Genomic DNA, 26,602 nt, shown 5'->3' on the forward strand with positions numbered 1-26,602 from the left:
TAGCCCTGGCTGTCCTGGAACTCACTCTGTAGACCAGGCTGGCCTCGAACTCAGAAATCCGCCTGCCTCTGCCTCCCAAGTGCTGGGATTAAAGGCGTGAGCCACCACGCCCGGCTCTTTTCTTCTTTTTATTGGATATTTTATTTATTTACACTTCAAATGTCATCCCCTTTCCCGGTCTTCCACCTCTGAAACCCCCATCCCATCCTCCTTCCCCCTGCTTCTATGAGGGTGTTCCTCCACCCACCCACCCACTCCCACTTCCCTGCCCTCAGTTTCCCTACACTGGGGCATCTATCGAGCCTTCATAGGACCAAGGACATCTCCTCCCATTGGTATCTGACAACTTATGCAGCTGGAGCCATGTGTACTCCTTTGTTGATGGCTTAGTCACTGGAAGCTCTTAGGGGTCTGGTTGGTTGATATTGTTGTTCTTTCTGTGGGGTTGCAAACCCTTTCAGCTCCTTCAGTCCTTTCTCTAACTCCTCTATTGGGGACCCCACACTCAGTTCAATGGGTGGCTATGAACATCCACCTCTGTATTTGTAATGCTCTGGCAGGGCTTCTCAGGAGACAGCCATATCAAACTCCTTTCAGCATGCACTTCTTGGCATCCACAATAGTGTCTGGGTTTGGTAACTGTATATGGAATGAATGCCCAGGTGGGACAGCACACACACATGGTATGCACTCACTGAAAAGTGGATATTAGCCTAAAACCTCCAAATAACCAAGATACAATTCACAGACCACATGAAACTTAAGAAGAAGAAGACCAAAGTGTGGGTACTTCGGTCCTTCTTAGAAGGAGAACAAAATCCTCACAGGAGCAAATACGGAGATAAAGTGTAGCCTAGAGACTGAAGGGAAGGCCATCCAGAGACTATCTGCTTAGTCCTTTAAGAGTTTTATGAACATTTTGTTTAGTTCAAACTTAACTGCCTGCATTTTCTAATTAAGGCTCTGATATATTAGGCTGGTTTTGTCCACATTTTTCTATGTTAGGAAAAACAAGTTCTGGCTTTGTAATAAGAATGGGATATTCAGTGATCAATTCACTGCCTATTGTTTTTCTTCTCTTTGAAAAGAATGGAAACAGATACACAGTTACTGCCTTAATGTTTCTCAGTGGAATATTTGGGTTACCATATTCTAATTAATTGTCATGTCATTAGGTAATACTACTCATAAATTTACAGGTCATCACTGAGTGTGTGGATTTTATGGCTCTCAATTTGCATATTCATAAAAACATTAGAGGATAATAAACTCCTTTGAAATTGTCATGTACATAGACTTATCATCATGTAGTCATCATCTCTGACTTTCCAGATGTTAACATCCTAAAGAGCTGATGGCATGATCAACTCACTCTTTAGCTTTCAAGATAGCACTTGCTCTTCTACTCCTCATTTTTGTATATTCTTTTATCTTTGATATTTTATATTTACATTCTGTTCTTTATATGTTGAATTGGTTTTAAAATATAATTTTTGTCATTTATTTTGTGAAACTGTTTTTTCATTTTCTTTTGTATCTGTTATAATACATTTAAAATACAAAGTAGAAATTTAAAAAATTAGCATTTTACTACCTTGTGATTTTTAATAGAGAAAGCAGGGTAATGACTGTTAGGTTGATAGTTTTCAACCACTGTCCTCAGCAAGATATTTAGCATAGAAGTGCACTGAAATGAATCTTCCAACAGCTCGACAAAGTAGATACATACTGGATCTCTTCTCCGAAATTTCATGCATAGCCACAATGTTTTATCTGTGTTTATTAGCTGATTCTGGCAGAGTTTGGGCACATGGTAGGACCATGAGTGCCCTTTTGCCATTGTCTTCCTTAGACTGATGTGACTGTCTTTACTAGCACAAGCAGGGTCTGAACTGACTTACCTCCTGGACTGATGGTAGGGCCTTGCATCCCCATAGAGTCACAGTTTACCTTCTTTTTAGAGAGATATTGTGGCTTTGGTGTTTACTCTTTGATGTATCCAGCTATGTTTTTAAATTAGCACAGAGCACACAATAGCTGACAAGAGCTAATTTTAGGTAGGAGCTGTTCCTTTAATCAGAGCTACCCTGGGAAGTGGGACTAGTCCAGTGTAGTTTTCTTGTGGAAACACAGCACCTTAGGCTGTTATTCCTGGTCGTTTGCTTTTCTTTCTACTTCAGTGTCATTGGTTTTCAGTGTCTTTTTAAAGAGAAGAATGCCAACTCTTTCTTATTCTCCATAACACAATATTGAAAGTAGTCCTTTAATGCTTCCTGTAATATTCTTTTGCAGTGATTGTAAACTTTCTTGTAGATTAAATGTTTTAAACTTCTGCTCATTCATCTTCATTCATCAAACAATCGGCTGTGTCAGGCAGTGGTTTCTCCGATGCTGCCGCCTCCTCCTCCTCCTCCTCCTCCTCCTCCTCCTCCTCCTCCTCTTCCTCTTCCTCTTCCTCCTCCTCCTCTTTCTCTTTCTTTGCCTTCACCTCCTCCTCCTGCTTCTGCTTCTTTCTCCTCCTCCATGTCCTCCTCCTCCTCCTTCCTCCTTCTCCTCATTTGTTACTGTCTTAGTCACTGTTGTGTGACCAAGGCAACTCTTACACAGGATCATATTTAATTGGGGCTTGCTTACTGTTTGAGAAGCTTAGTCTGTTATTTTGGCAGGGAGTTATAACAGTCATGGCAATGTGATGCTGGAGAAATAGCTGAGCAGAGCAAGTTGGCCTGGTGTGGGCTTTGGAATCCCCAAAGCCCAGACTCCCAGTGACATACTTCTTCCAGCAAGACCACCCCTCTCCAATAGGTCACACCTTCCAGTCTTTCCAGTGATTCTCTAATAGTGCCACTCTCTCATGACTAAGCATTTAAATATATAGGAGACTATGGGAGTCAACCCTATTCAGACTACCACAGTAGCTGTTCAAGATGGCTGCACTTATACTTGTGCTTGGGTCTGTTTTATTCCGCTGATGTACTTGTGTATTTGTGTGATAGTACCATGCTGATTTTATTATTGTAACTGTGCAGTGTAGCATGAAACCTGGTGCGCTAATCTCTCCAGAAGTGACCTTTTTGTTCAGTACTGTTCTGGCTATCTGGGGTCTTCTGTGCTTCTATATGAATTTAGGGATTTCTTTTCTTTTTTCTACAAAGCATATTATTGTGATTAGAGTTTTGTTGAATCTATAAGTTGCCTTTGGTAGGATGTTCATTTTCACAATATTTATTGTACTGGTCCATGACCATTGGAGATCCCCCCTTTCTTCTTCTGATATCTTCAATCTTTTTTATTCAGAAATTTGATTTTTTTATTATAGACTTTTTTCAAATCCTTGTTTAGGTTTATTTCTAGTTTTTTTTTTTTTTTTTTTTTTTGAGGCTCTTGTGGGTGGGAGTGTTTCCATGGTCTCTTTCTCAGCATGCGTGTTTTTGGTATATAGAAAAGCTACTAGTGATGGATTCTCTATGAGTTTCGAGAACAGTAAGATAGTAAGATGGCCTGTTGATTAAAATTGTTACCAGAATACTACCTGGTCTCAAAGCATGAGGACTTTAAAAACATGGGAGTTAGGAAAGGTACAAAATACAGACAGAAGAAATTGCATATCAGTCTCTAATATCTCAGTTCATAAGAAAATCAAACAGTGCTCACTTGCAAGTATTTGAGAAGATAGGGATCTACAGTTTGTTTTATGAAGACAATCGTTAAAAGATATGTCCAAATGGAGTAGTTAATTAGTTGTACTTTGTTCCAAGGTAAGTTATTTTTAAAATCTGAAATTCTATTCTAGGTTTAATATAACTTTTAGCTATTTAATATCTTTGTAGGCCTCAGAAGAATATTCCCTGTGTCTATATATTCTAGGTACACTTCTGAAGCAGTGAGGTTGATCTTTAAAATTGTCAATTCAGTTCTATAAATAGTCACCCCTATAAGTCTAGGAAGGAATTTTGGATTTACAGTACATTTTAGATTTGACTGTGAGAAGCAGTATTCTAAGAACTCATTATTATGTTCTTGGAGACATTACTTGAGCACTCTGTAATCTTTGACTCTCTGATCTGTGAGAGAGGGTATTGCCAAGACCTGATCCAAGGTAATGTAGAAGGTGTGCAGCACACAGAAGTCGTGTATGCAATTGGCACACAGTCAGCACCAGGGAAGGCCGGCTGCCTGCAGTATTACAGTTGTGTATGGAAGATCATTTTAGGTGTAAGTGAACCATAGCTTTGTACAGACTAAATGTTGTGGTTGAATGTTTCAAATATAAGAATTAAAGTGTGTCTACCTCCCCTCCCACTTAAATTTTTGACTGAGTTATTAATGTTGTCCATTGGTTGACTCTGTGGATGTAATCTAACTGATGACAGTAGATATGGAGTGAGAGTTAGATTTGTCATTTCTATAAGCATTTTGAGGACCTCATTTTACCTTTAGTCTCCATGTTTTATAAAATCAAAACTTGGAGTAGAGAAACTTATAGGAGGTCCTTTCTACTGCAATTTTAGGGAGTTTTATTTCACGATTACATTGCAACAGCTGAGAGAGTAATTGATTAGGAATTTCTGTACTTGTCTTTAATGTTGATGTTTTTAGTGATGTCCCATCTGCATACACAAATATTTTTTTGCTTGAAAGTTGAATATTCTTTCCCTTCCTCCCTCCTTCTCTCCTTCCCCTCTTTCTTGTCATCCATCCATCCATCCATCCATCCATACATACATACATACATACATACACTTTGTTGCTGGGGATTGAAGCCAACCTTACCCATTAGGCAGGTACTCTGAACAGTAAGCCACCTCATAGCCTTCTTTTTGCCTTTAAGGTCTTTTTATTTCCTGAATGTATTACACCCTGAAATCCAAGAGCTACAAACCATGCCGATTTGTGTGAAAATGATGCCATCAAGGCAGAGAAAGAGCCAGTGTTCTTGCTCCTGTGCCAGCTGGCTGATAACACTTTAATTCTTAATTGTAGTGATGGTAAATATTGCTACATGCTTTCTTGGAACGATCAAGGCTTCTGCTGAGGAAATCTGTCTTTCCGACTACAACATATAGTTGGCAGTAAATTTTGAGGCAAGGTGTTGTTTCAGTTTGAGATGAGTTTCTAAATGTGGATAGGAAGTGAAAAACAAATTGCACATGTATTTACATGTGCACACACACAAACACACACTTTAATTTTGTTGTATAGGATTTGTGAGAACGATGTCATATTTGACCAATTTTTTTTGATTTGTTATAAAGGGTGATTTTTTTTAATAAAGTCAGTGATTGTTTTCTATGACAAATGTGAAATGATTTTTCTTTGTCACCTTATATCAATGTTCTTGACAGCGTAACACATTACTACAAACTTACCTCAGTGTTGGGGAAATCCAAAGCTGCAGAGCACTGTACCAGGTTATTGCTTCCTTCTCTCTCTACGGGGAACCTGCTCCTGCTTCTCTCAGCCTCTGGTGGCTGCTGAAAACCTTGCTGTTCGTTGCCTCCTATACACAGCACATCACTTTGTTTCTTCCTCATAGCCTCACTGGCTGCTCTTATTCTCTCTGCCATCTTCTGAATGTAAGTGACATTGCATTAGGAGCAGCTTGAACAGTGTAGGACAGTCTCATCTTGATGTCTAACTCTGCTAACATTGTCATCCCAGCACCCTTGAAAAATAATGGCATATTCACAGATGTTGCATGTTATAATTGATATTTTTAACTGATGAAAATTTTCCTGTGTTGTGATTATGACATCAGTAGAATGGTAGTTACTTATATTCAGATCAAATTTACCAGTTTTTGGATGCCCAGAGTGTTACTAGTCCCTTTGTGTGTCCCATGTGAATCTTCCTCTACCCTTGTTTGGCAGTACTCTACCTTCCTAAAGTCACTGCTAGTATGATTCTCAGAACACACAAGAGAAAATTGGTGCAGAGTGCGTATAGCCTCCTTGGCCAAGGTTATATAGACTGCAACTTGAAGGTAGACTGAGAATTTAAACCTTAGTCTGATGTCTAAATCTTCTTTCTTAGTCATCCCTAATACTGTGTCTGTGTCAGAGTCTATATAATTGAAAAGACATATTACTGGGTAGAGTATCATGGCTCATGTACAAATACAAAACCTGACCCATTTGTAGATAGCTACCAGCTGTGAATTATTTTTACTGTTTTATGTTTGTAAAAATCAAAAGAAGAATATACTGTGACATGTAAAATTCCTTGTCATTAAGTAAAGTGTCAGTGGCACCTCCCATCTCTGTGGCTCCTGTGACTGCCTCTGTGCTGCGCTGTGCTGCACACATAGTAAGTTCTCCCCTTCAGAAGTCAGGAGCACCTGATGGCACACAGCTTATGTTCCTCAGGAGTTGGCCAGCTCATTCATCAGTTTTGTCTTTGCATTGCTCTTTCAACAAATAAGGAAACCTTTTTTTCCAGGCAATATAATTCCTTTTGAAAAAGACAATGAATGATAAATTCAAGGAATAGCAACAAAATGTGTAGAAAATATTGAGAATTCTTTGTGGAAAAAATATGTGTGTATTTGACATTGGGTGCTTTCCACCTGTCACCTGCCTTGCCTGCCTCCCTTCTTGTTGTAGTTTTTGAACCTCTTGCTAATTTTGCATGGTCTGTTGGCCAGGGCCTTTCCTGTGTCTGCTCCCTAGTAGTTTGCAGGTTACAGGTGTAGTTGTCACACATGGATTTTCACCTGAGTGTTGGGCAGCTGATGTCATTTCCTCATGCTTGTGTGGCAAGCGTTAGCCACTGAGCTGTCTCTCCAGATGTGATTTTTTTTTCTTCAAGGCTAAATAGTATTTATTATATTGTGAATATACATATTTTCCTTATGCACTCATTGGTAGACACTTAGGTTGGTTCTTAGCATTTTGAATAGTGTCAGCACACATTTGTAATTACTCTGTGGAACTCTGTAACCACAAATGCACAACCCAAGGAAGCAGGCTGAGTCAGTCTGTGTTGACGTAACAGTCTCCTAAGTCGGCCTGTTAGAGTAGAGTTCTTCTACTATCATGTCTGGATCCATGACAAGTTCAGTCGCGCATCATCAATTTCTCTGCTCCTTCTTGGGAGCTCTCCCTCTCTTGTACTGAATCAGTTCCAAGGGTCTCAGGCAGGAGAGGGCACTGCCCCAGAGAGTGACCAGCATTATTCCTGGCTGAGAGGGAGAAGAGCTTAGCCAACTCCTTCCTTCCTTCTTTTCTTAAGTCCATGTCTTCTGATCCCCGCTGCATTTGTTTTACTGAAAATATTTTTCATACAATGCATTTTCTCTTCCTTCATCCTCTCTCGGGTCCTCCTAACCTCCTCACCCTACCAACTCCATGCCTTCTCTCTTTCTTTAGAAAACAAACAAGCAAATATATATCTACATACGAACAAGCACATATGACATACGCATACACATGCACACGTGTATATACACACACATCCATAAAAACACAAAACTAGAAACAATAATGTACAAGCAAAAAGACCAGTTAGATTGTTTAAAAAAAAAAAGGCAAAACAAGCATTATCAAACAAAAATTCTACAGAACACACCAAGTTCATTTTGTGTTGGTCATCTGCTACTGAGCATGAGGCCTGACCTGAATTATGGTTGTATGCACAGTGAGACTCTACTGGAAAAAACATTTTTGCATTGCATGCAGTTACCAGTTGGAGATATTTTCTTGGTTAGGGAAGGGGCCTCATTTTAGTTCTTTCTGAACGTCATCTCTTGGTTGAATGTTATTAGCTGATAATAGCAGTGAAAAATGAAACCAATCCTTTTCTTTATTTAAAATTTATTGCTTTTGTTATTTGATTGTCTTAGGACTTTCTTTTATGTTTTACTGTTTCTGATTCTGTCCTAATGAATAAACTCTTGACTGTGTCCTTGAAGTTCTAAATGTTCCCAGTTATTAGTTGGAAGCAGCAGGAGGATGGCTGAACAGGTGAAAAGATTATTGGTCACTGGCCTGTACCTGAATACTAAAGAGCAACGCACCTGGAAGACACTTTGATAAAGCTGGAAACTTAAACCTTTACAAAGAGGAAGTGTGGACTTAGTAGTCTTCACGGTGTCCTTGTGGACCATCTGCAAGAAACATAGTGTAAAGAGGATCTTCTCACCCACAAAGACAATTAGCAAGCAGTTTTAAAAATCAAAATAACAGAAACCAAGACTTATGAGACATTTGGCCTTTTAACTTTTTTTTTAAAGGTCTTACTAGGTATTCCAGACTGCCTTGTAACTCTTCACCCTCCCGCCCCATGTCCCTAGTGCTGGTATTGCATAAATATGCCTCTTTATCCTGCCTGGCCTTTAATCCTTTAAAGTGTCAGCTGCAGAATATAGTCTGTAACCTTGGCTATATGTCCTCAAATGATATCTTCAAAATGAAGACTGGGTTTGATGAATTAATGCTTTTTAGTTTCTGCCTTTTGAGGACCCCGAGTATAACTCTTGTTTTGCATCCTGCATGCCTGTGAAATGGTGACTGATGGGTAACTGTCTGAATAAATGCAAATGTGATTGGCTATGGAGAGTTCCAGGGACCACTGATGATTCTTAAGAACAAAGTTAAGTGATGAGCTACTGAATCCTAGCTTGTAAACGTCCATCAGAAAAGCCGAGCAAACAAACCTCCATGGACCTGTTTAGAACGAAGAAGCCTTTAATGAGAGAAAGTTTCTCTGGACTGCCATCCTGGGTCACACTGTATCAATAAAGGGCACCCAACAAGGCTTTGACAAACTGGCAATGACAGTGTTTAGGCTCTTGGGACAGACTAGAAGTAGAAAGGCCCTCCGAGTGGGACGAGATTATCTCCCCAGCTCCCCCTTCCTCTCCCATCTCCTTACCTGATGTCACTTCTGTTTCTTCTCCCTCTCTCCCCTGTCCTCTCTTTCTCTGGACAAGAGTAGTAGTTGTTTCTCTGTTGCTGTGATAAAGCAGCACAACCAAGGCAACTTATAGTAGGAAGGATTTACTTGAGTTTGTGGCTCTTGAAGTACATGGGGCTGTGACCCCTCCTGCTGGGTACTTGAGTCTGAAAGACAGCTCCTTAGTGATATGAGTAAGTGACTGGTCATCAGATCAAACTAAAACTTCAACTGATGTAGACCCTGCTTAGTAACTGTTGCTATAACATGACAATTTTGACAGCAAGAATGGTGAATAGATATGTGCTTTTCTCTAGGTAAATATTGAACTCAGACTCCTGTTCTTTTATGCAAGCTTCCTGGCAATAATGCAGAATTATATGACACGCTCAGAAGGCTTGTGACTCTTTATTTATAACATAGACAGACAAGAGATGACCCAGATAGCAAAATGACCAGATGGTGCGTTCAGTATAGCTTTTACAAAAAGGATCCAGTACAAAGGGTGGACAATGGGTGTGGAAAGATGGAGCATTTCAGCAGCAGTGTACTGCTATAAAAATAGCATTGCTAGAAAGTACATGGGTACTGAGATTCATTAGATGGGCTTGTTAATAATAGAGCAGACAAAGAAGGGAAGTAAGGGAGATGGAAGGCATGCTGATAGAGGCATGAAGCAGACTGAAGCACAACATGGAAACATGCAGACTGTGATCATCATATATTCCATGTAGCTGGGGTTGAAGAAGGGAGAGGGGCCCTGAGGCCAGAGGGCATCAGAGCAGCACTAGCCTTGTTTTCTAGCTGCAGCTTCTCCCCGCCTCTCTTCCTCCTTTCCTCCCTCCCTCCCTCCCTTTGTCGGTCCCTCTCACCCTCTTTCCATCTCTTCCATTACTCTGCATGTGTGTGAATAAGTTTATATTTACTCATACTGTATTCAATTTAAAAATAGGGAAGAAAAACATTATATATAAAGGAGAGATTGTATTCCAGCTGACTTTTTACTGGAAACAGTGAAGGTCAGAAGACTGTGCTCTAAAAACCCATCTTACCATTGAATTTCACATTTGGTGAACTTGTCCTTCAGAAACGAAGCAAGTAACCATTCACACCAACCTGTGCGCCTGTCATCAAGCAACAGAAAACAGTGTTGGTAAGGATGTGAAGGAGTTGAAAGTTTGTATTCTTACAGTGGTATTATACAGACTGTACAGATACCTGAAGGGATTGCTCTCTCCTGATCTACCACCAGTCCTCATCCCTCAACCTTTCTCTTTGTTCTAACTTTGAGAAACCCTGGCACTTCACAGATTTCTCTAACTCCTCATTCACTGGAATGATGGCTTTTTTTTTTTTTTTTTTAATGTTCATGGATAACTAGTCTGCTTTTGAGTCTCTGAGGCCTTAACCGACTCCGTCTGTTCCTCCTTCCTGAATTCTCAGCAGTTTTGTTTTTAAGTTTTCATTATTTGCTAGTTATTTGCTTGTCTGTCTGTTTGTTTGTTTTGTGGTGACTAATCCCAGAGTCTCATGCATGGTAGGAAAGTTCCCTACCACTGGAAAATAGTTTCTCAAAAACTTGAAGATGAGGGATGAGGGTGCTGGACAGCTAGCCTGATAGTTGCGAACATTCACTGTTCTTGCAGAGAAATGGGTTGTGTTCCCTTTATCCACCTGGTAGCTCACAACTGCTTCTAGCTAAGTTCCAGCAGAACTGGACTCTGAGCTCCTGTATGATGGCTGCAGTCTGCCCTCAGGATTCTTTGCTCCCTGTTTTGTTATTCCTTTAGGAAGCAGAAGAATTTACTGTGTTAGCATGTCTCTCGGATGTTCTAAAAACAAAATCTCTGTAACACTCTATCTAGACAAGCTAATTCATAATAATTATATTTAAAAAGCCCCAAACTCACACTTAGCAAAGTCATCAACACTTACAGTATGGGGACCAGGGGCTTGTTCCTCAGGAAGGGGCTTGCAGTGCATCTCATCCTTCTGGGTCCTTTCTCCACAGTGTCTTGGAGAAGGGAGGAGTGAATGGGCTAAGCAAAGGCGGAGTTTCTGGCAGTGGCATCCTTATGTGATCTGTGATGGGGAAAGTAGCTTACCAGAGCAAGAGCAAGTCCTTATCCCATCTGGTGACTCTGAGTCACCAGTGCTGTGTCACTCTGGGCTCTGCATGTGGAGAGAGAGAGCTATATGGCAATCTTTGTTTCTACCTTCTATCTATACTGTATGTCCACATTTGTTCTAAATATAATCGTCTTGAAGAATCATCATCATCATCAGCAGCAGCAGCAGCAGCAGTAGCAGCAGCAGCGATTTGGACTACCATATTTGGAGGAAGCACTCCAGAGCTTGAGCTGTATCTGATGTTAAGGAGGAAGGGAGCTTCTTGCAGCCATGTTTAACCAGGGACAAACAAGTGACATAGAATTAAGAAAGTTAGAAAGATGATTTATGACATTTTACAACTTAGCTCTCAGTGTGCAGAGCATTGTTATTTTAAACAAGGTCTTTTTAAAAACGTCACACTTTTTTTTTTTTTGCCTTAATTTAGTTTGGGGGATATGAAGATACTTGACTTAGCAAGTGAGCTGTGTTTCTTTAAATAAAGATCCTTAATATGCAAGCAGCAGAGGCCAGCATAGCACTCTTAACTTGGTGGCTAGGCCCTGAGTGCTTCAGTGCCTTCAGTGAGAACAAACCATCCCAAAACTCTTTAATACTTCAGTTCTAAACCCTGGCTGAAACAAACAAACAAACAAACAAACAAAACACACACTTTTCATTCTTCTGAGGAAAGCCCTCCTCTGCAGAAGACTGAGTTATTTGTTTATGTATAAGTTCATTCCGTTTGCAAGGATGTTCTGATATTGCCAGTATTTCCTGTACTTCTGGAGTTCTCATGCCAAGCATTCCGAAGCAATCCTCTCTGTGGTATACTGTTCCTGTCGTGGCTCCTCTGCAGCATCCTGCAGATGTCATGGCTGCTTTACCAAGGAGCCCCCAGGAATGACCTTCAGCTTGCCGTTCTAGAACAGCCAACTCCATCTTTCTCTTGAATCTTTGAATGTTCAGGTTTGACTGTTCCCCCCACTGAGGAGTGCCTCTTGAAAGAATATGATGAGATTGGACTTGTTTGCAGAAATCTGTAGAAAATACTATTAGATTATTATTTTAATGTTTCATTATGAACAAAAATGTGTCCCCATAGCTACTTTGAGACTAGACTTTTCTTCTTGTGTCCCATGCTGAGGGCCTCTGGGGAGAGAATTGGACTGGCCTTTGTGGCAGTGACTATGTCTGCCAATGTTTGTGCCACCAAGTTAAGAGTGCTATGCTGGCCTCTGCTGCTTGCATATTAAGGATCTTTATTTAAAGAAACACAGCTCGCTTGCTAAGTCAAGTATCTTCATATCCCCCAAACTAAATTAAGGCACAAATACATTTAAAAAAAAAGTGTGACGTTTTTAAAGAGACCTTGTTTAAAATCACAGTGCTCTGGACACTGAGAGCTAAGCTGTAATCAGAACCGATGCATCACAGTGACAGGGAGGGGTCTTGGTAGCAGGTACTTTTCTGGTCTAGACTGAGGAGAACGTTGTCAGCTGAGCAGACGTCTGGATAGTCTCTGTCCTTTCAGCGGGAGAGCCTTATCTTTCCTACCATAGCTTTTCCTCCAGGGTGTTGCTTGGAGAACTATTGTGTGGTTTTGGTGTAATCACTCGCTGCAGCATCAAGACAGCCATTTGGTATGGGCTCTGATTTCACAGACGCTTAATGCTTTCCCTTTTTGTCTGTGTTCCTGCTTCAGCAGGCCGACACTGACATTCCTTCCTGCTGCAGACCTTGAATCAGACTAGAAGGTTATGACTACGCTTTAGGCAATTTAGGTATTGTTTTCTATAGAGGTTAAATATATCAATAATGGGTGACCACAGGTGTATTCATGGTTAATATGAAACAGTCTAGTTATGTGTGTGTGTACAGTTGTATGTGTATACAGTTATATAGATGCAGTCAGTGGCATTGTATCTATGGTGACTAATTTAAAAGGTAGCCTCTTAAATGACTTCTTTTAAAAATTAAATCTTTGATATAAAGTTAACAGTGAATGTGTGTGTGTGTGTGTGTAAGAGAGAGAGACAGAGACAGACTATGACCCAGAAAGGACAGATCAAGATCTGATTTCATTTACTTACTTAATTTCACACTATGAAAACTATTCTTAAATGAAATGTGAAACTAATTCTGCATGTGGAACTGGCTGTCAAGGTTGTTTTTTTTTCAGAATCTTCCTAACATGAGATGTGTTTTCATAATACTGCCTCCCTCTGCTTTCCTCCACGGGGAGGAGCTGTCACTGCCAGGTGATCTGCTCTCCTGTCTTCTATGGAGCAACCTCTCCATCCTGCCCTCACGGGAGGTGGGCAAGTGAGCGCTCCAGCCCCTCACACCAGCAGCCTCACACACACACACACACACACACACACACACACACACACGCACACACGCACGCACGCACGCACGCACGCATGCACGCACGCGCAAGCACAAGCACCCGCACATGCACACATCACAGTGCATTTGGAAAAAAAAATTTAAGTGATTCTTTTAAGTTTCCATTTAATCCTTGCCTATAAAAATCAGCCTGTCAGTAAATTCATCACAGTCTGATATGTTATTGATAAACTGTAATTTAAAGATGATATTAAGTATTACATAGACAGGACCTTGGCAAATGGATTTGATGTTTCACCCCTAGAAATCTGGGCACCGAGTGAGCAGACATGCTGGCTAGAATAGTGTGTAAATCCCATTTACAGTTTGATCACTAGTCTATAAACTGTAAGGTGGTATTACCATGATTGGGAATATAGTTTTAGATCAGTCTATCTAAATAGTGCCTTTAGCTGTAGAAAGCCTGCTTTTGCAGATTGAATCCTTGTACTTTGTGACTTAATGTCAGGACACTGGGTTTTGAAGTCATTTTGATCTCACAGCTGATTTACTTGTCAGATGATTCTGACCTGTGGTGTCATCCTAATATTAACCCCTTGAGGGAATGTTGAAGAGTTTTGATGAAAGGCTTCCTCTTCTTGGGTGGGATGTCAAAAGCATAAATAGGGCACGTTGTGCATTCATGAGCACATACAAATACATACAAATACATAGAAATACATGGAGTACACGGCATCATTTCATGTACAGAAAATGTTTTTGATACTGAAACTTTTCTCCTATAATTTTTTTAAGCTTAGTTGAAGAAAAAAATTACAGTTTTGGGTTCTGCTTTCTCCGTGTCATGTTTGGTTGCATGTTTTTAGTACTCACACTCTGGAAGAACACTGTAGTGTGCTCATGAAGAACACTGCCCAGAGGAAAAGCATTCAGGCACAGAAGTGCCTGCTGCTTTTTTTGTGACACTGTCATTGCTGTACAGGTGACATTATCATTTTCATTGCACGTTTCTGTCAGTGACTGCAGCAACAAGGTGACCTCTCCAGCTGCTCAGAGCAGACAGACATTCCAGAAAGGAAGGGGAGAAAGTGCAGGTTTCTCTGGGGAGTGGAAACCCTGCTGCTGAAGTGTTCTCCAGTACATGTGCTCTGCACCGTCCTACACCCAGCCATGAGTGCTGGACTCCCCACTAGTCGGCCCTTATCTCCTTCTTAGTCTTGTTGCCTGGACTCACTCCATTCATCTGTACGGGACAGTAGACTTGGATGTTTTAAAACCCAGAAGGTTTTCCTCTGTTGTGATGTGTGGTATTCAGAAATATACATGGAAAGAAATGTGCAGGCTGACTGACTTAGCAAGTTCTGTCACCCATCCTCGATGTTTTACCTGGCCTTCTTTCCCTGTGGTCACTGCTGTTGTGATCCTGTCAAGTGAGGCCTGTGGAGACTTAACTTGGCTTACAGTATTCATGTCCTTACATCGTGATTGACATGGCACATGATTGATTGACATGATTCTTTTCTTTTCCCTCTAATGTTTTCTTGTGGAAAACTCACACGTGTGTTTTATTTTTGTTTACTTTAGAGTATCCATACCTACTCTGCTTTCTTAGAGCTCTGCCTCTTATTTTGTGTACCTATTATTTAATAACTTATTGTTCTTCTTTGATTCTCCTTCATCTATATGACTTTCCTCATTTTTCCCAAATAAAGAGATATATTGAGGGAGCAGAAGGGCAGAATGCTTTAAATTTACATGTGTTGGTTAGGTCAGGAAGTTTATATTTGACATAGTTAGAAAACTGAGCTATGAATAAATACCCAAATAGTAAAATGTAAACACTCAATGGTTTGCTGCTACTGATGGCTGCCTCTTATTATTTCCAGGAGAGAAAGGAGAGGCTATCCAAATTTGAGTCTATTCGTCATTCAATTGCTGGGATAATTAAGTCTCCAAAGTCGGTACTCGGATCTTCAACAGTAAGTGGAATTAACTATATGGTGTCTGTCTCTTAGTGACCACTGTCTTGCTTTTTCCGGGTATATGTTTATGCTCACAAGCAGAAAACTTGGGTCGGATTCAACTGTTTGTATGCACAGGACTCTGTTTACATGTGAATATAGTATACCCCCAGGCAAAATTTTTATAGGGAGGATAGAAATAGCTTTTTTGCAGTAGACCTCCATTATTGTCCACAGATATTCTGAGGCCACTGTTGGATGGTGGAAACTGTAGGTAGTATTGAATGATTTTATATACATACTTTCTATATATATAACCCATTGACATAAAGTTTAATAGCCACTGTAAGATATTAACTATATTAAGTATTGATAAAGTAGAATAGTTTTTGAAGCATACTGTAATGAAGGCTGGCTGAAGGCTTTTTCAAAATAATCTACCATTCTAGCATTTGCTGAAGGTGTGAGGTGATGTGAGCCCATGCCGCACTATGGTCATTGAAATTGTTGTGGCGAGCATGGGTAAAGGGAGACAGCAAGTTACAGGTTCCCTGTGTTGCGTGTATCTAATTATGGGCTTTCTGTGACTTTGGAACCTTACCAGAGGCATAGTGTTGACAGTGTTAGGGAGATAATACTTTTATAATGGCTATTACTGTATCTGTGTTCTTAAAATGTGTTAGCTTGTGTTTCCATTGTAAAGGACATTTGATATAAAAGTAATTTGTTTGCTAGATTAATCATTAACATTTCAGTTAGGCTTGACATGGTGGGGCACAGTAGAATATGATTATCTCTTGTAACATCCGTGTGCTCCAGGATGAAGTCCCACCCCTATCCCCACCCCACCCCACCCCACCCCTTCGACCACGTGGAGCTGCTCTCTCCTGCCGAGTGTTGCCTGCTCTTTTCCAAGCGTGCACTGACCGAGGGCTTGAGCTTTAATGTGAATGTGATTGTTGCATGTGATGAGCCTGGGAATCCAAAAATGAATAGCTATTTAGAGATGATTTAATCATAGTTTACATTTTTATGCTTATGTTAGATGATATCTTTTCTTATACAGAAAAACCCTTTATATGCTAGCCACATTAGTACATGGCTTGCTTCCTTGTGATAAACTTCACAGGACATAAAATTCATGTTCTCACATGTTCGCCAGAGGCTTCAGTGTGTTTGCTGTGTTATGCATCTGTGGGGGATGTGGATGTACACCTGGTGGAGGAGGAAGTGGATAGAGTGAGACACCTTGGGCTCCTGTGACTCCTAGAAGAGTCCTGATCCAGTACACAGTGTATGATCTCCATAGCTCCTGGCCTATGGGTGAGGCAACACAAAGGACAGGAGGGCATGCTGGTGGCTCCTTCACAGGAATCTCCACGGGGATTGGACCCTCCCCTACAGGCCTGAACAGGCGAGCCAGATTCTGCTAAATAACACCTGTTGCACCTTGATTTGCCCTTGAATACATATACTTACCGGAGTTGACTAAAAAGCTATATATAAGTTCATGTAATAACCATTAAAGTCAGACCTGCACTTTGATGCTGTTCTCCAGGGTCTGAACTGCAGGCATCGTCATGGACTCTGCCTCCATTTACACCCCCTCCCCGTCCCTGGTCCCACATGCAACAGTAATTATCCCAGGATGCTGGGATGGTTTAGTCCCCCAGAAGTCCTCCCCTACGAAGATAGCCTCAGTCCCCACTTGCCCCATCTCCTGATATTTCATATCCTGTGGACATGCCTCTTGCCTGACCTTTCACATACACAGGATCGATCATCTAGCAGCAGGATTTTATATTTCCCTTCCTTCTCTTATTAGAATACTTCTAAGGTTTATTCATGTTTTGCCATGTGGCATATTAAATTCTTTTCTAGGCTAAATGCTATTTCATTGCATACATTTTTCATATCATATGTCTATTCATTATCTTATAAACTTTAGCCTTATCATCATGTGAAAATCACATTATTATAAGCGTTTATGATAAAACTTTCAACTTTTGAGTTTGTATGAAGTATGCTGTTGTGAATGCTTTTCATTCTTCAGAATATAAACTATCTCTCTCTCTCTCTCTCTCTCTCTCTCTCTCTCTCTCTCTCTCTCTCTCTCTCTCTCTCTCTGCTATATACCTAGTAGTAGAATTACTGGGTCACACGGTAGTCTTACATTTAAGTTTTTAAGTGGGCTGCATTCTACACTGAGAGCAATATTTACATTTCTAACATCGGTATATGTCTAAGTGCTGTAACAACAGTATATGTCTAACCACACTAACAACAGTATATGTCTGAGTGCTCTAACAACAGTATATGTCTTAGCACTACTGTTTTCTCACATCATTGTCAATGCTTGCTGCTCCCTGAATTTTTATTTGTTCGTTCGTTCTGTCTGTCTGTCTGTCTATTTATCTGCTTTAAATATTCTGTTTATTTGAGGCAAGGTTTTTCTGTATGTAGCATGAACTTTATTTTGTTTTATTGTGTTGTTTTATTCAAGCATGGAGTCATTATGCTTTGTCATTGTCATTTTTATTTGAATTTTTTTAATGAGTAATAATGTTAAGTGTTCTTCATGTGCTAATTGGCTAAATACTGCTTAAGACTGACTCTGACAATATGTTCAGTAATTCAAGGAAGGGGATATGGGGTCAGTGACTGTGTAAAGCAGGTATACTTTCACACACACTTAGTGGATGTATGCCTGCTTTAGTGTATGCATGCTCTGGTGAGCAACTCCAATAACTTCACACATACATGTATATATATGTATACATACATACACACACATTCATATGTTGGGTAGATGTGACAAGGCTCCAACCATTTTACATACATACACATGCATGCATAAAATTTGTGGATGGATGGAGCGAAGCCTCACTGGAAAGCTTCAGCCACTTTAGACATATATACATACACACATACATACATACATACACGCACATTTGGTGGATGGAGCAAAGCTTCAACAAGCAGCCTCCGACAACTTTATTTTTTCTTATAGCTTTTTGATACCACCTAAGACACAGTTCTCTATGTAAGAAAAAAATTACCTCATACCCACAAGAAAGATGTTCTCTAAAAATAATCACCACAAAACATATTCTTCAAAAACAGATTAAAACCATTATACAAAAGGAAATTACAGCAGGATTATTGATTATGTATGTCTTTTGAAATCATACCTAACTAAGCATTTTTCATCTATCTTTCGCTCCATAAGTTCATTGTAACCCTAAAGCCAGAATTCTTTTGTCACTGACTAAGCAAGCCAGTGTATAGTACCAAATTTTCCCTATGCTTAGCTGACGACAATTTGCATTTGCCAAGAAACAGATCATTATCTATCTTACATCTTCCTTTTGAAGTTTTGTTCAGCTAAAGTAGCTAAGCATCTATCCCCTATTATAATACTCGGAATTATTGCTCTTTATTCCTAACCTTGTCTTTTCATAGTGCACATCAAAACCAATGGACACACCCCTAGATTGCAAGATCCAGGAACTCAGGCCCAACCTGGAATGAATGTTTTCTTTGATCATTAACTTTTCCCATGCCAATTCTTCTCTTCCAAGTAAAATTCCATGTTGGTAACGCATGCAAGCTAACTAGACTCCCTGCCTAACCTATGCAGTCCTCACTATTCTACAAGGAGGGGGCACATTCCACTCTTTAATTCTAAATTTATTATATCTTTCTGGCAAAACAACTTAAGCCATCTGCTTAAACTTGCTATCAATTACCCTAATTTCCTAAAACTATTTAAACCAAATGAGGAATTCTATAAAATCATTAATTCATCTAAACAATATTTTATTTTTTCAAAAAATTTTATTTTATGAAAGTTCATCTTCATATTGAGCTGCATAAAAATTGCTCAGTAGAGTGGGCGGTCTCCAGGAAGCTCGTCTGCCCATTGCAGCTACTCATACATGCAGTTTGCCAACCTACATATTCTTTGATTTTTTTTTTTCCACATGTAAGAGGTTCATTGGGAGAGAGGGGCAAGGAAGGTGGCGACAGAAAGAGAAGGGGGAAAGAGAGCCAACCTATGTATTCTTTAGAGATGATTCTATTTATAATGTTTGCACCCTTACAATTTGTTTGTGTGCTTTTTTTTCTCTCTCTTTGAGAATCTGCTGATTGAACCCAGGTTTTCATGCTAAGCACTCTATCAGTAAGATGTACCCTCAGCCATAAAGCTTGGTTTTCTTAGCTGTTGAGTTGTGTGAGTCTTTAAAAGTGTTTGAGGGGAAGCAAGTCCCTTATCATACACACAGTGTACAAATATTTTTCCTTAGCTGTAAGTTTTCCGTTCTTCCACAGCTTCTGATTCTGATGGTGAGCACCATTATTCTTGTGATTTTGATGCCTGTGTGAAAAGCTGTGATGCACATCCCGCGTGCTCCTCACACTCACAGTTGACTCCTGTATGCGCCTTGACGTGGGTGCAGGTCTAAATTCAGTCTTCTCCATCTAGAAGCATACTTGCTTAAAATACTTAGAAATCAGCAGTAAGGAATCACTGTTTCTTTATTTAAAATTGGAGTTTTAATGCTTAATATTAGATAAAATAAAGTAAGTATATATAAGAAATGAAGTGAATTGTAATTGCATCTTAACTGGCATACCGATTAGTCTGCATGTTTTTAACTAAGAGTAAAATTGTGGACCTTTAGAGAGGGCCCAGTGTGACATTTAGATCTTGATGGAAGGAAGGACATGAGATAATTAGCTGATAGGCAAACTAGACTTTAACTTGGTCTGTGTCTGGTACATCAGATGTACTGAGCTTACAGTCATGTTTTAACACTGCATCAGCTCCAAGCAAGTACTCTTTCAGCATGTGAAGGCAGCCATGTGTCACATCATTAGTGTCCCAGAGCCTGGGACCAGCTCCACATCCAGGATCTTTCCATATTCACAAGGCTGTCATTTTGCATTGAGAACTGTTTTCCAAACCCTGTTTCTGAAGCCAATGGCAGAGGCACTGGGCAGCACTAGCTGTACTTATTGGAAGCATCCTGGCAATCATAATATTCATTTGAGTTGGAAAGCTTTCAAACCACATTAAAATTACCAAGACCTGTTCCAGCCATGTCAAGAGTATTGCCCTTTCTCGAACACTCATTTTATATAGAATTGTTGCAGTGCTTGGATGATCAACTTCCTAGTTCCATGTTACAGGTGCCTGTGGACTGGTATTATTGGTTGTGGACTATATAATGTCCCTTTCATAATAGCACTCTGAAAAACATTGTTTAAAATCAGGCTCATATACGTCTTGATGCAAATTATTGTTGTTTAATTCAAATAAAGACCAAACTTTTTAAATTAGTCAGCCCTGTCTCTTTAAAAGTCATTTTTTTCTGCACTGTATTGACTGACATAGGTATTGTTTTAATTTTAGGAATCTTAGAATTAGAATTTGGTCTCACACACACATACACAGACACACACAGACACACACAATTTCTTTTTTTTTTAATATTTTTATTACATATTTTCCTCAATTACATTTCCAATGCTATCCCAAAAGTCCCCCATAGCGCCCCCCACTTCCCTACCCACCCATTCCCATTCTTTTGGCCCTGGCATTCCCCTATATTGGGGCATATAAAGTTTGCAAGTCCAATGGGCCTCTCTTTCCATTGATGGCCGACTAGGCCATCTTTCGATACATATGCAGCTAGAGACAAGAGCTCCGGGGTTCTGGTTAGTACATCATGTTGTTCCAACAATAGGGTTGCAGATCCCTTTAGCTCCTTGGGTACTTTCTCTAGCTTCTCCATTGGGAGCACTGTGATACATCCAATAGCTGACTGTGAACATCCACTTCTGTGTTTGCCAGGCCCCAGCATTGTCTCACAAGAGACAGCTATATTTGGGTCCTTTCAGCAAAATCTTGCTAGTGTATGCAATGGTGTCAGCGTTTAGAAGCTGATTATGGGATGGATCCCTGGATACGGCAGTCTCTAAATGGTCCATCCTTTCATCACAGCTACGAACTTTGTCTCTGTAACTCCTTCCCTGGGTGTTTTGTCCCAATTTCTTTTTATGTCGAATCATAATGCAAATATGTTTTGCTTACATTTTTTCTTGAAAACTACATTACAGCTGTGTATAAGGGGTATATCAGTTACAGTATTAGGATCAGAATATGAGCTGTCCACCATCAGCGGGGCTGGGGGTAGGGATGTTATCAATTACAGTATCAGAATTGTGGGGGGATGGGGTGGAGGGTGTTCTCATTTTCATGCAGTTTTCTGTGTTCATCTTTGTATCTAGAAAAGTAATCTGTAATTCCCCTAACAAGAGAAGTTAAAATTAAATATTGTACATTTTAAATACAATTTGTCTTTTATTATTAAGGTTTTAATTATACTTTTTTAGGTTGTAAAGTGTTAAAAACAAGTAACAAGGAACTATAAATGTTTTGTGTTATATCATAGTCATGTGCTAATCTCTTCTACACAGTTGTGTTAAGGAACATCAAACTTATTCTCTGAGTGGCAAATTTTGAAATACTTAGACATAATTTTTACGAAAGGCTTATTGAGGTTGATTTTGTACAATTTATATTATATGAGACCAAATTTGTTTTTTCATGTATTTCTTCAAATATTTAAAATAAGAAACATATCATGCTACACTTCTGTATTCTATACTTAAGTATGGCTATGTGCTGATGATTGCAACGGTCTCCTCACAATCTTAACTGAAATGTGTGATGTAAAATTACCAGTGACCACATTCGACTGGTGAAAACATGCTGTCATTGATATTGGGACTCATTTTATCAATAAAATATATTTATTCTCTTAAACACAAAAGGCAAAGTACAAACCCTATAGATATTTTCTTAAGATGATTTCCTCCCAAACATGGTTTATCTTCAAATCGATCTCTTACACCTTTGGTATTAGTTGAACCTCATGTTTGAAACCCATTTCAGACTTCCTGACCTCTCCATGCTCTTCCAGCCCTAATGAGATGGCATTGTGATTGGTGGTCAGCTGACCTAACCGGGCAGGAGAACAGATTGGCATCCTGTCAGGAAGGCCCTCTGAGGAGGATGTTTCTTAAACTCGTCATCTGTGGGCGCTTTGCTGGTGGAGAGGCTTAGAAATAGCTTTCCACTGCAGCAGAAAACGGAGACTACTGCATTTAGATATAGTGTGATGAATGTGGGAAAGAAATACTCAACTTTTTTGATTACCTTCTTTAAAAATTACCAGCTTTGGGCAGGCTTCACATCCCCTTTCAAATGTAGTATCTATTTTCTTGCTTAATGGTGGTTGGCTTGTTGTGCATCACTGTTTTTGTTATTGTTAGCACTAAAACTAAAAATGGCCTACTAATGAAAAATTGCCACATCAGGTCCATATTTAAAAAATGCAGTGTCATAAATGGAAGAACAACCACAAAAATGTGTGATATACTTGAGGCCTCTTTGGGACATTTTCTTTTTATCACCAGTAAGATGAATTTTTGATAATGGTATGTTAGACTTGTATTAAAATATTTTAAACCTCCTCAGTGATACAGATGAGAGAAGGCTATCGTTAAAACTAGTTATCACCTTACTACCTAGATATCATAAGATTCATTATCAGCCCATAAATCGTCGCATGTGTGTGTTTGGTCAGCTTTCCTGCAGTATGACAGAGTGCTGAGAGATATAGCTTCTGAGGAAGAAGGGATAATTGAGTCATTGGTGGAAGTACATACTTGGCTCTTAACGTCTGTGAAGGAGTTGGGAGTCCTTCCAAGAATAAGCCACTGGATGATCTAACTTCTTTACTTTGACTTCACCCACCATGGTCTGAGGACAGAGTCTTCAACACAGGGCTTTTGGAGGGCATTTTAGACCCGAACTATAACTTTATTATTAATCCTGATTGTTTCCAACTTGTAATTTCTTTTCATGAAGATCATCAATGCTGTATTCTGAGAACCATAATAATTTGTGTAAATACTGCAATTTAATTTATTTAGTTCCTGTAGATGGGTAGAGCATAAGAAAACTTACTTGTGGTCATAGCATTTATACTTCACCTTCCTTTAGTTTCAGGAATTTGAAGGCCATGTACTTATTTCTGCTGTTTGGTGTGAGCATCTGTCCCCCTAAGGCCATAGATGACTTGCTTTTCTTTGTGTTCATGGCTTATAGTTGTCCCTCCATGTGTTGTGTTGGCATACTGCTGATTTTATTTGACCCTGTTTCTGCCGGGGCTTTAATGCCATTGCCTTACAAACCCAAGACCGGCCATGTTGTGGCAGAGGTAAGATAGAGGAGTGGGTGTGAGTTAGCGAGGTGGCTGAGCCAGAGACCCCTTCCTAGCTGCCATTATGCATAGCACAGAACCCCTTCCTACCTGCCATTATGCACAGCGCACAGTCTGTGCCTCCAGAGTTAATCAATTCAATGAAAAACACATGTTTACTGTGTTTGTTATAAATTTCTCTGAAGCACTCTTTCATAATTTTTCTGATTGGTCAATATTATTAAATAAATCTATTTTATGTAAGGGGAATAAGATTAGGACTGTTGACCTGAAATGCTAATGTCCCTGTCCATGATAGAAAGTGTCAAAAGATATTTACTTGTACTAAACTTCAGCCCTGGTACTCCAGGAGGTATTTTTTTTTAAAATAATGATGAAAATGTCAGATTTAATTTAATTTTTAATTGGCCAATGAAGGCAGAACATATGTATGGATACTTGCAAAGAATTTTACTAGGAAAGAATAAGTTTTTTTTCCCTAACTTGTTTTTCCCTGTTGTTTAGCAGCTGTGTGATGTGATCTCTGTGGGTGAGAAGCCCCTGGCGGAGCATGACTGGTACCATGGTGCCATCCCCAGGATAGAGGCACAGGAACTGCTGAAGCAGCAAGGAGACTTCCTGGTGCGGGAGAGCCATGGGAAACCTGGTGAATATGTCCTTTCTGTATATTCTGACGGACAAAGGAGGCACTTTATCATACAATTTGTCGATGTACGTGTCCAGTCTAGTTACTATGTATACATTGATGTAGTCCAGTGTGGTAGACTTGAAATATGCTGGTGGATGGCTTATGAGACCTGCTTTCCACGCCTTAAGTTTAACATTAACTTCCTGCTAACTCCATAAATATAACTCTCTAAAACGGACTGAAATATTGATCTTAATGAGAAAATATCATATTTAAAAGACAATAAATTTAAATGGAAATACCTAAAACGTTGAATTGGAGTACTAAAGTATTTTAAGTTAAAAACAAAAGTAATGCAAGTACCATGTATTTTTCTTCCGGTAGTAAAACTTAAGATTATGAGATAAGTACCTCTTTAACTAGTTTCAAACTACGATCTATTTTGTTGAATATTATTAAGGAACATCTTCAATTCAAGAGTGGTGAATTTATTTTATGATTTGCTATTACTGTTTTTTTTTCTATTTTTCTGTAATATCTGTTGACTTTATTAAGCAGTAAATAGAAAATGATAAGTATAACCCATATATTCACATTTTAAATTGTTAAACTAATGACTTATTTATGATCATTACGTGTGTTTGTGATGTGTGGAGAACTGCACATGCGTGGAGGTCACATGACAGCTCACTAGAGTCATTTCTTTCTTTCTAACGCTTGGGTTCTGGGGAGTCAAATTCAGGTTGCAGGCTTTTGAAGCAAATGCATTCACCCACTGAGCCTTCCCTTAGGCCCCAAGCACTGCCATGCCGCTCCCTGGTAGACAGGCATTGTTGAGCTCTAAATAGATGAATAGTAATTTTGACATTTTTGACTTTACTAACTGAGAAATTTATAGTGGCAGTGTTTTGGCGAATGGAAGAATGTTGCCTGCATTTGTTATTTTTCAGTCCAATATTTGAAATGGCTCACATCTGAAAAATATCTGTCCACAGTTTTAGTTTATGTCAACGCACATGGTAATACTAGTTACCTTAAATAAAGATTAAGCCACAACCATTAGAAAAACCTATAGGCTTCTAGTGACTTAGAAACTTGTATACATACCAGTGTGAACTTAGGGCTGACTGAGCCATGAAACTTAGATTCACAGGCAATGATAAATTAAAGGTAAACTAATACATATTTTAAAATAAAACTTTGATGAAAATCTTCACTATAATGGCATTGTTTATTCTCTTGTTTGTGAATTCATTCATTCATTCATTCATTCATTCACTTGTTCATTCATCCAGAATATACTTACTGAGTATTATGTTAGGACCCAAACATATGAGCCAGCAACCACACAAAAGTGGTATTTAGTAGTTAGTTGAATATAGAAAAAAGCTACTAACAAATAATAAAGGAAAGACAGAATGTAATGTAACAGTAGCAGAATCCAACACCCTACATTCATCAGAAGCATATGTTTTTGTTGGGAATGTTAATTAATGTGGCCATTATAGAGATCAGTGTGGGGTGTCCCCGACATCAGGAAAGTAGAGCTGTGACATGATCTGGAAACCCTGTGTCTTGGATCATGACTAATTGAAATGAAGAGCATGTTAAGAGGAGATACTCCCATGGTTTTCTCTACACTGTTAGATTAGCCAGGATGTGGAATCCACCTCAGTGTCCAGTAGACAGGTGAAGAGAAGGCTCTGGTGCATGTGCACCTTGGCATGCTGTTCAGCCACAAAAACGTTGGCAATCCTGCCATGGCTAACATCGTGCATTTGGTGGGATAGTGTTGCTATGCCAAATAATTCAGGTAGAAGCCCAGAGTTCAGTAGTCACTACAGAAGCAGGAAGAGCAGAGAGAGTTAAAAGCAGGAGAGGTCGGTTCACAGTTGCAGTGCCTGTATTTTAAGTAGGAAGTCCTGACTCTCATGGTATAGTAGGTAGAGTATAATTAACAATAGTGTAGTATACATGCCAAATAGAAGATTTTTACTGTACTCACCATAAAGAAATGAGCAAAGTCTCAAGTGATGGATATCCTACTAAAAGTTATTTGATACCTGACATAGTCATTGAATGAGAGCATCACATTGTAGCTGATATATGCACAAAGCTTTGGCCAGCCACATATTTTTTTAAATTAAGAAATGGAAAGAGATCGGATATTGATCATGTAGCAAGTTCACTTTGAGGTAATTAATTAAACCTATGAATTTCTTAGATTCATTACTGCAGTCTCTGAACTCTTTAGAGGTACATTTTAAATTCATGCTGTGGGTCTCATTGTGTGCAGTAAAATGCCAACAAGTTTTTGCATAGCAATTCTAAACTTGTGGCTTATCCATGTGTAGTTAAAATTATTT

General features: G+C 39.4%; 1 protein-coding gene across 6 annotated transcripts in view; it reads left to right on the forward strand.

Moving 5' to 3' along the window:
- Positions 1 to 26,602, forward strand: part of Fer (FER tyrosine kinase) — a 276,129-nt gene that overhangs the window by 90,617 nt on the left and 158,910 nt on the right. For 3 of the 6 annotated variants that reach the window (XM_029470881.1, XM_021186574.2, XM_029470882.1), the window contains 2 exons: positions 15,240 to 15,332; positions 24,113 to 24,319. In XM_029470881.1, coding sequence (XP_029326741.1) covers positions 15,240 to 15,332; positions 24,113 to 24,319 — 300 coding nt within the window. The remainder of the gene's footprint in view (positions 1 to 15,239; positions 15,333 to 24,112; positions 24,320 to 26,602) is intronic. The other 3 variants (XM_029470883.1, XM_021186575.2, XR_003835255.1) reach the window with 2 other exon arrangements.

Source organism: Mus caroli, chromosome 17 (assembly GCF_900094665.2).
Source record: "Mus caroli chromosome 17, CAROLI_EIJ_v1.1, whole genome shotgun sequence".
NCBI lineage: Eukaryota > Metazoa > Chordata > Mammalia > Rodentia > Muridae > Mus > Mus caroli.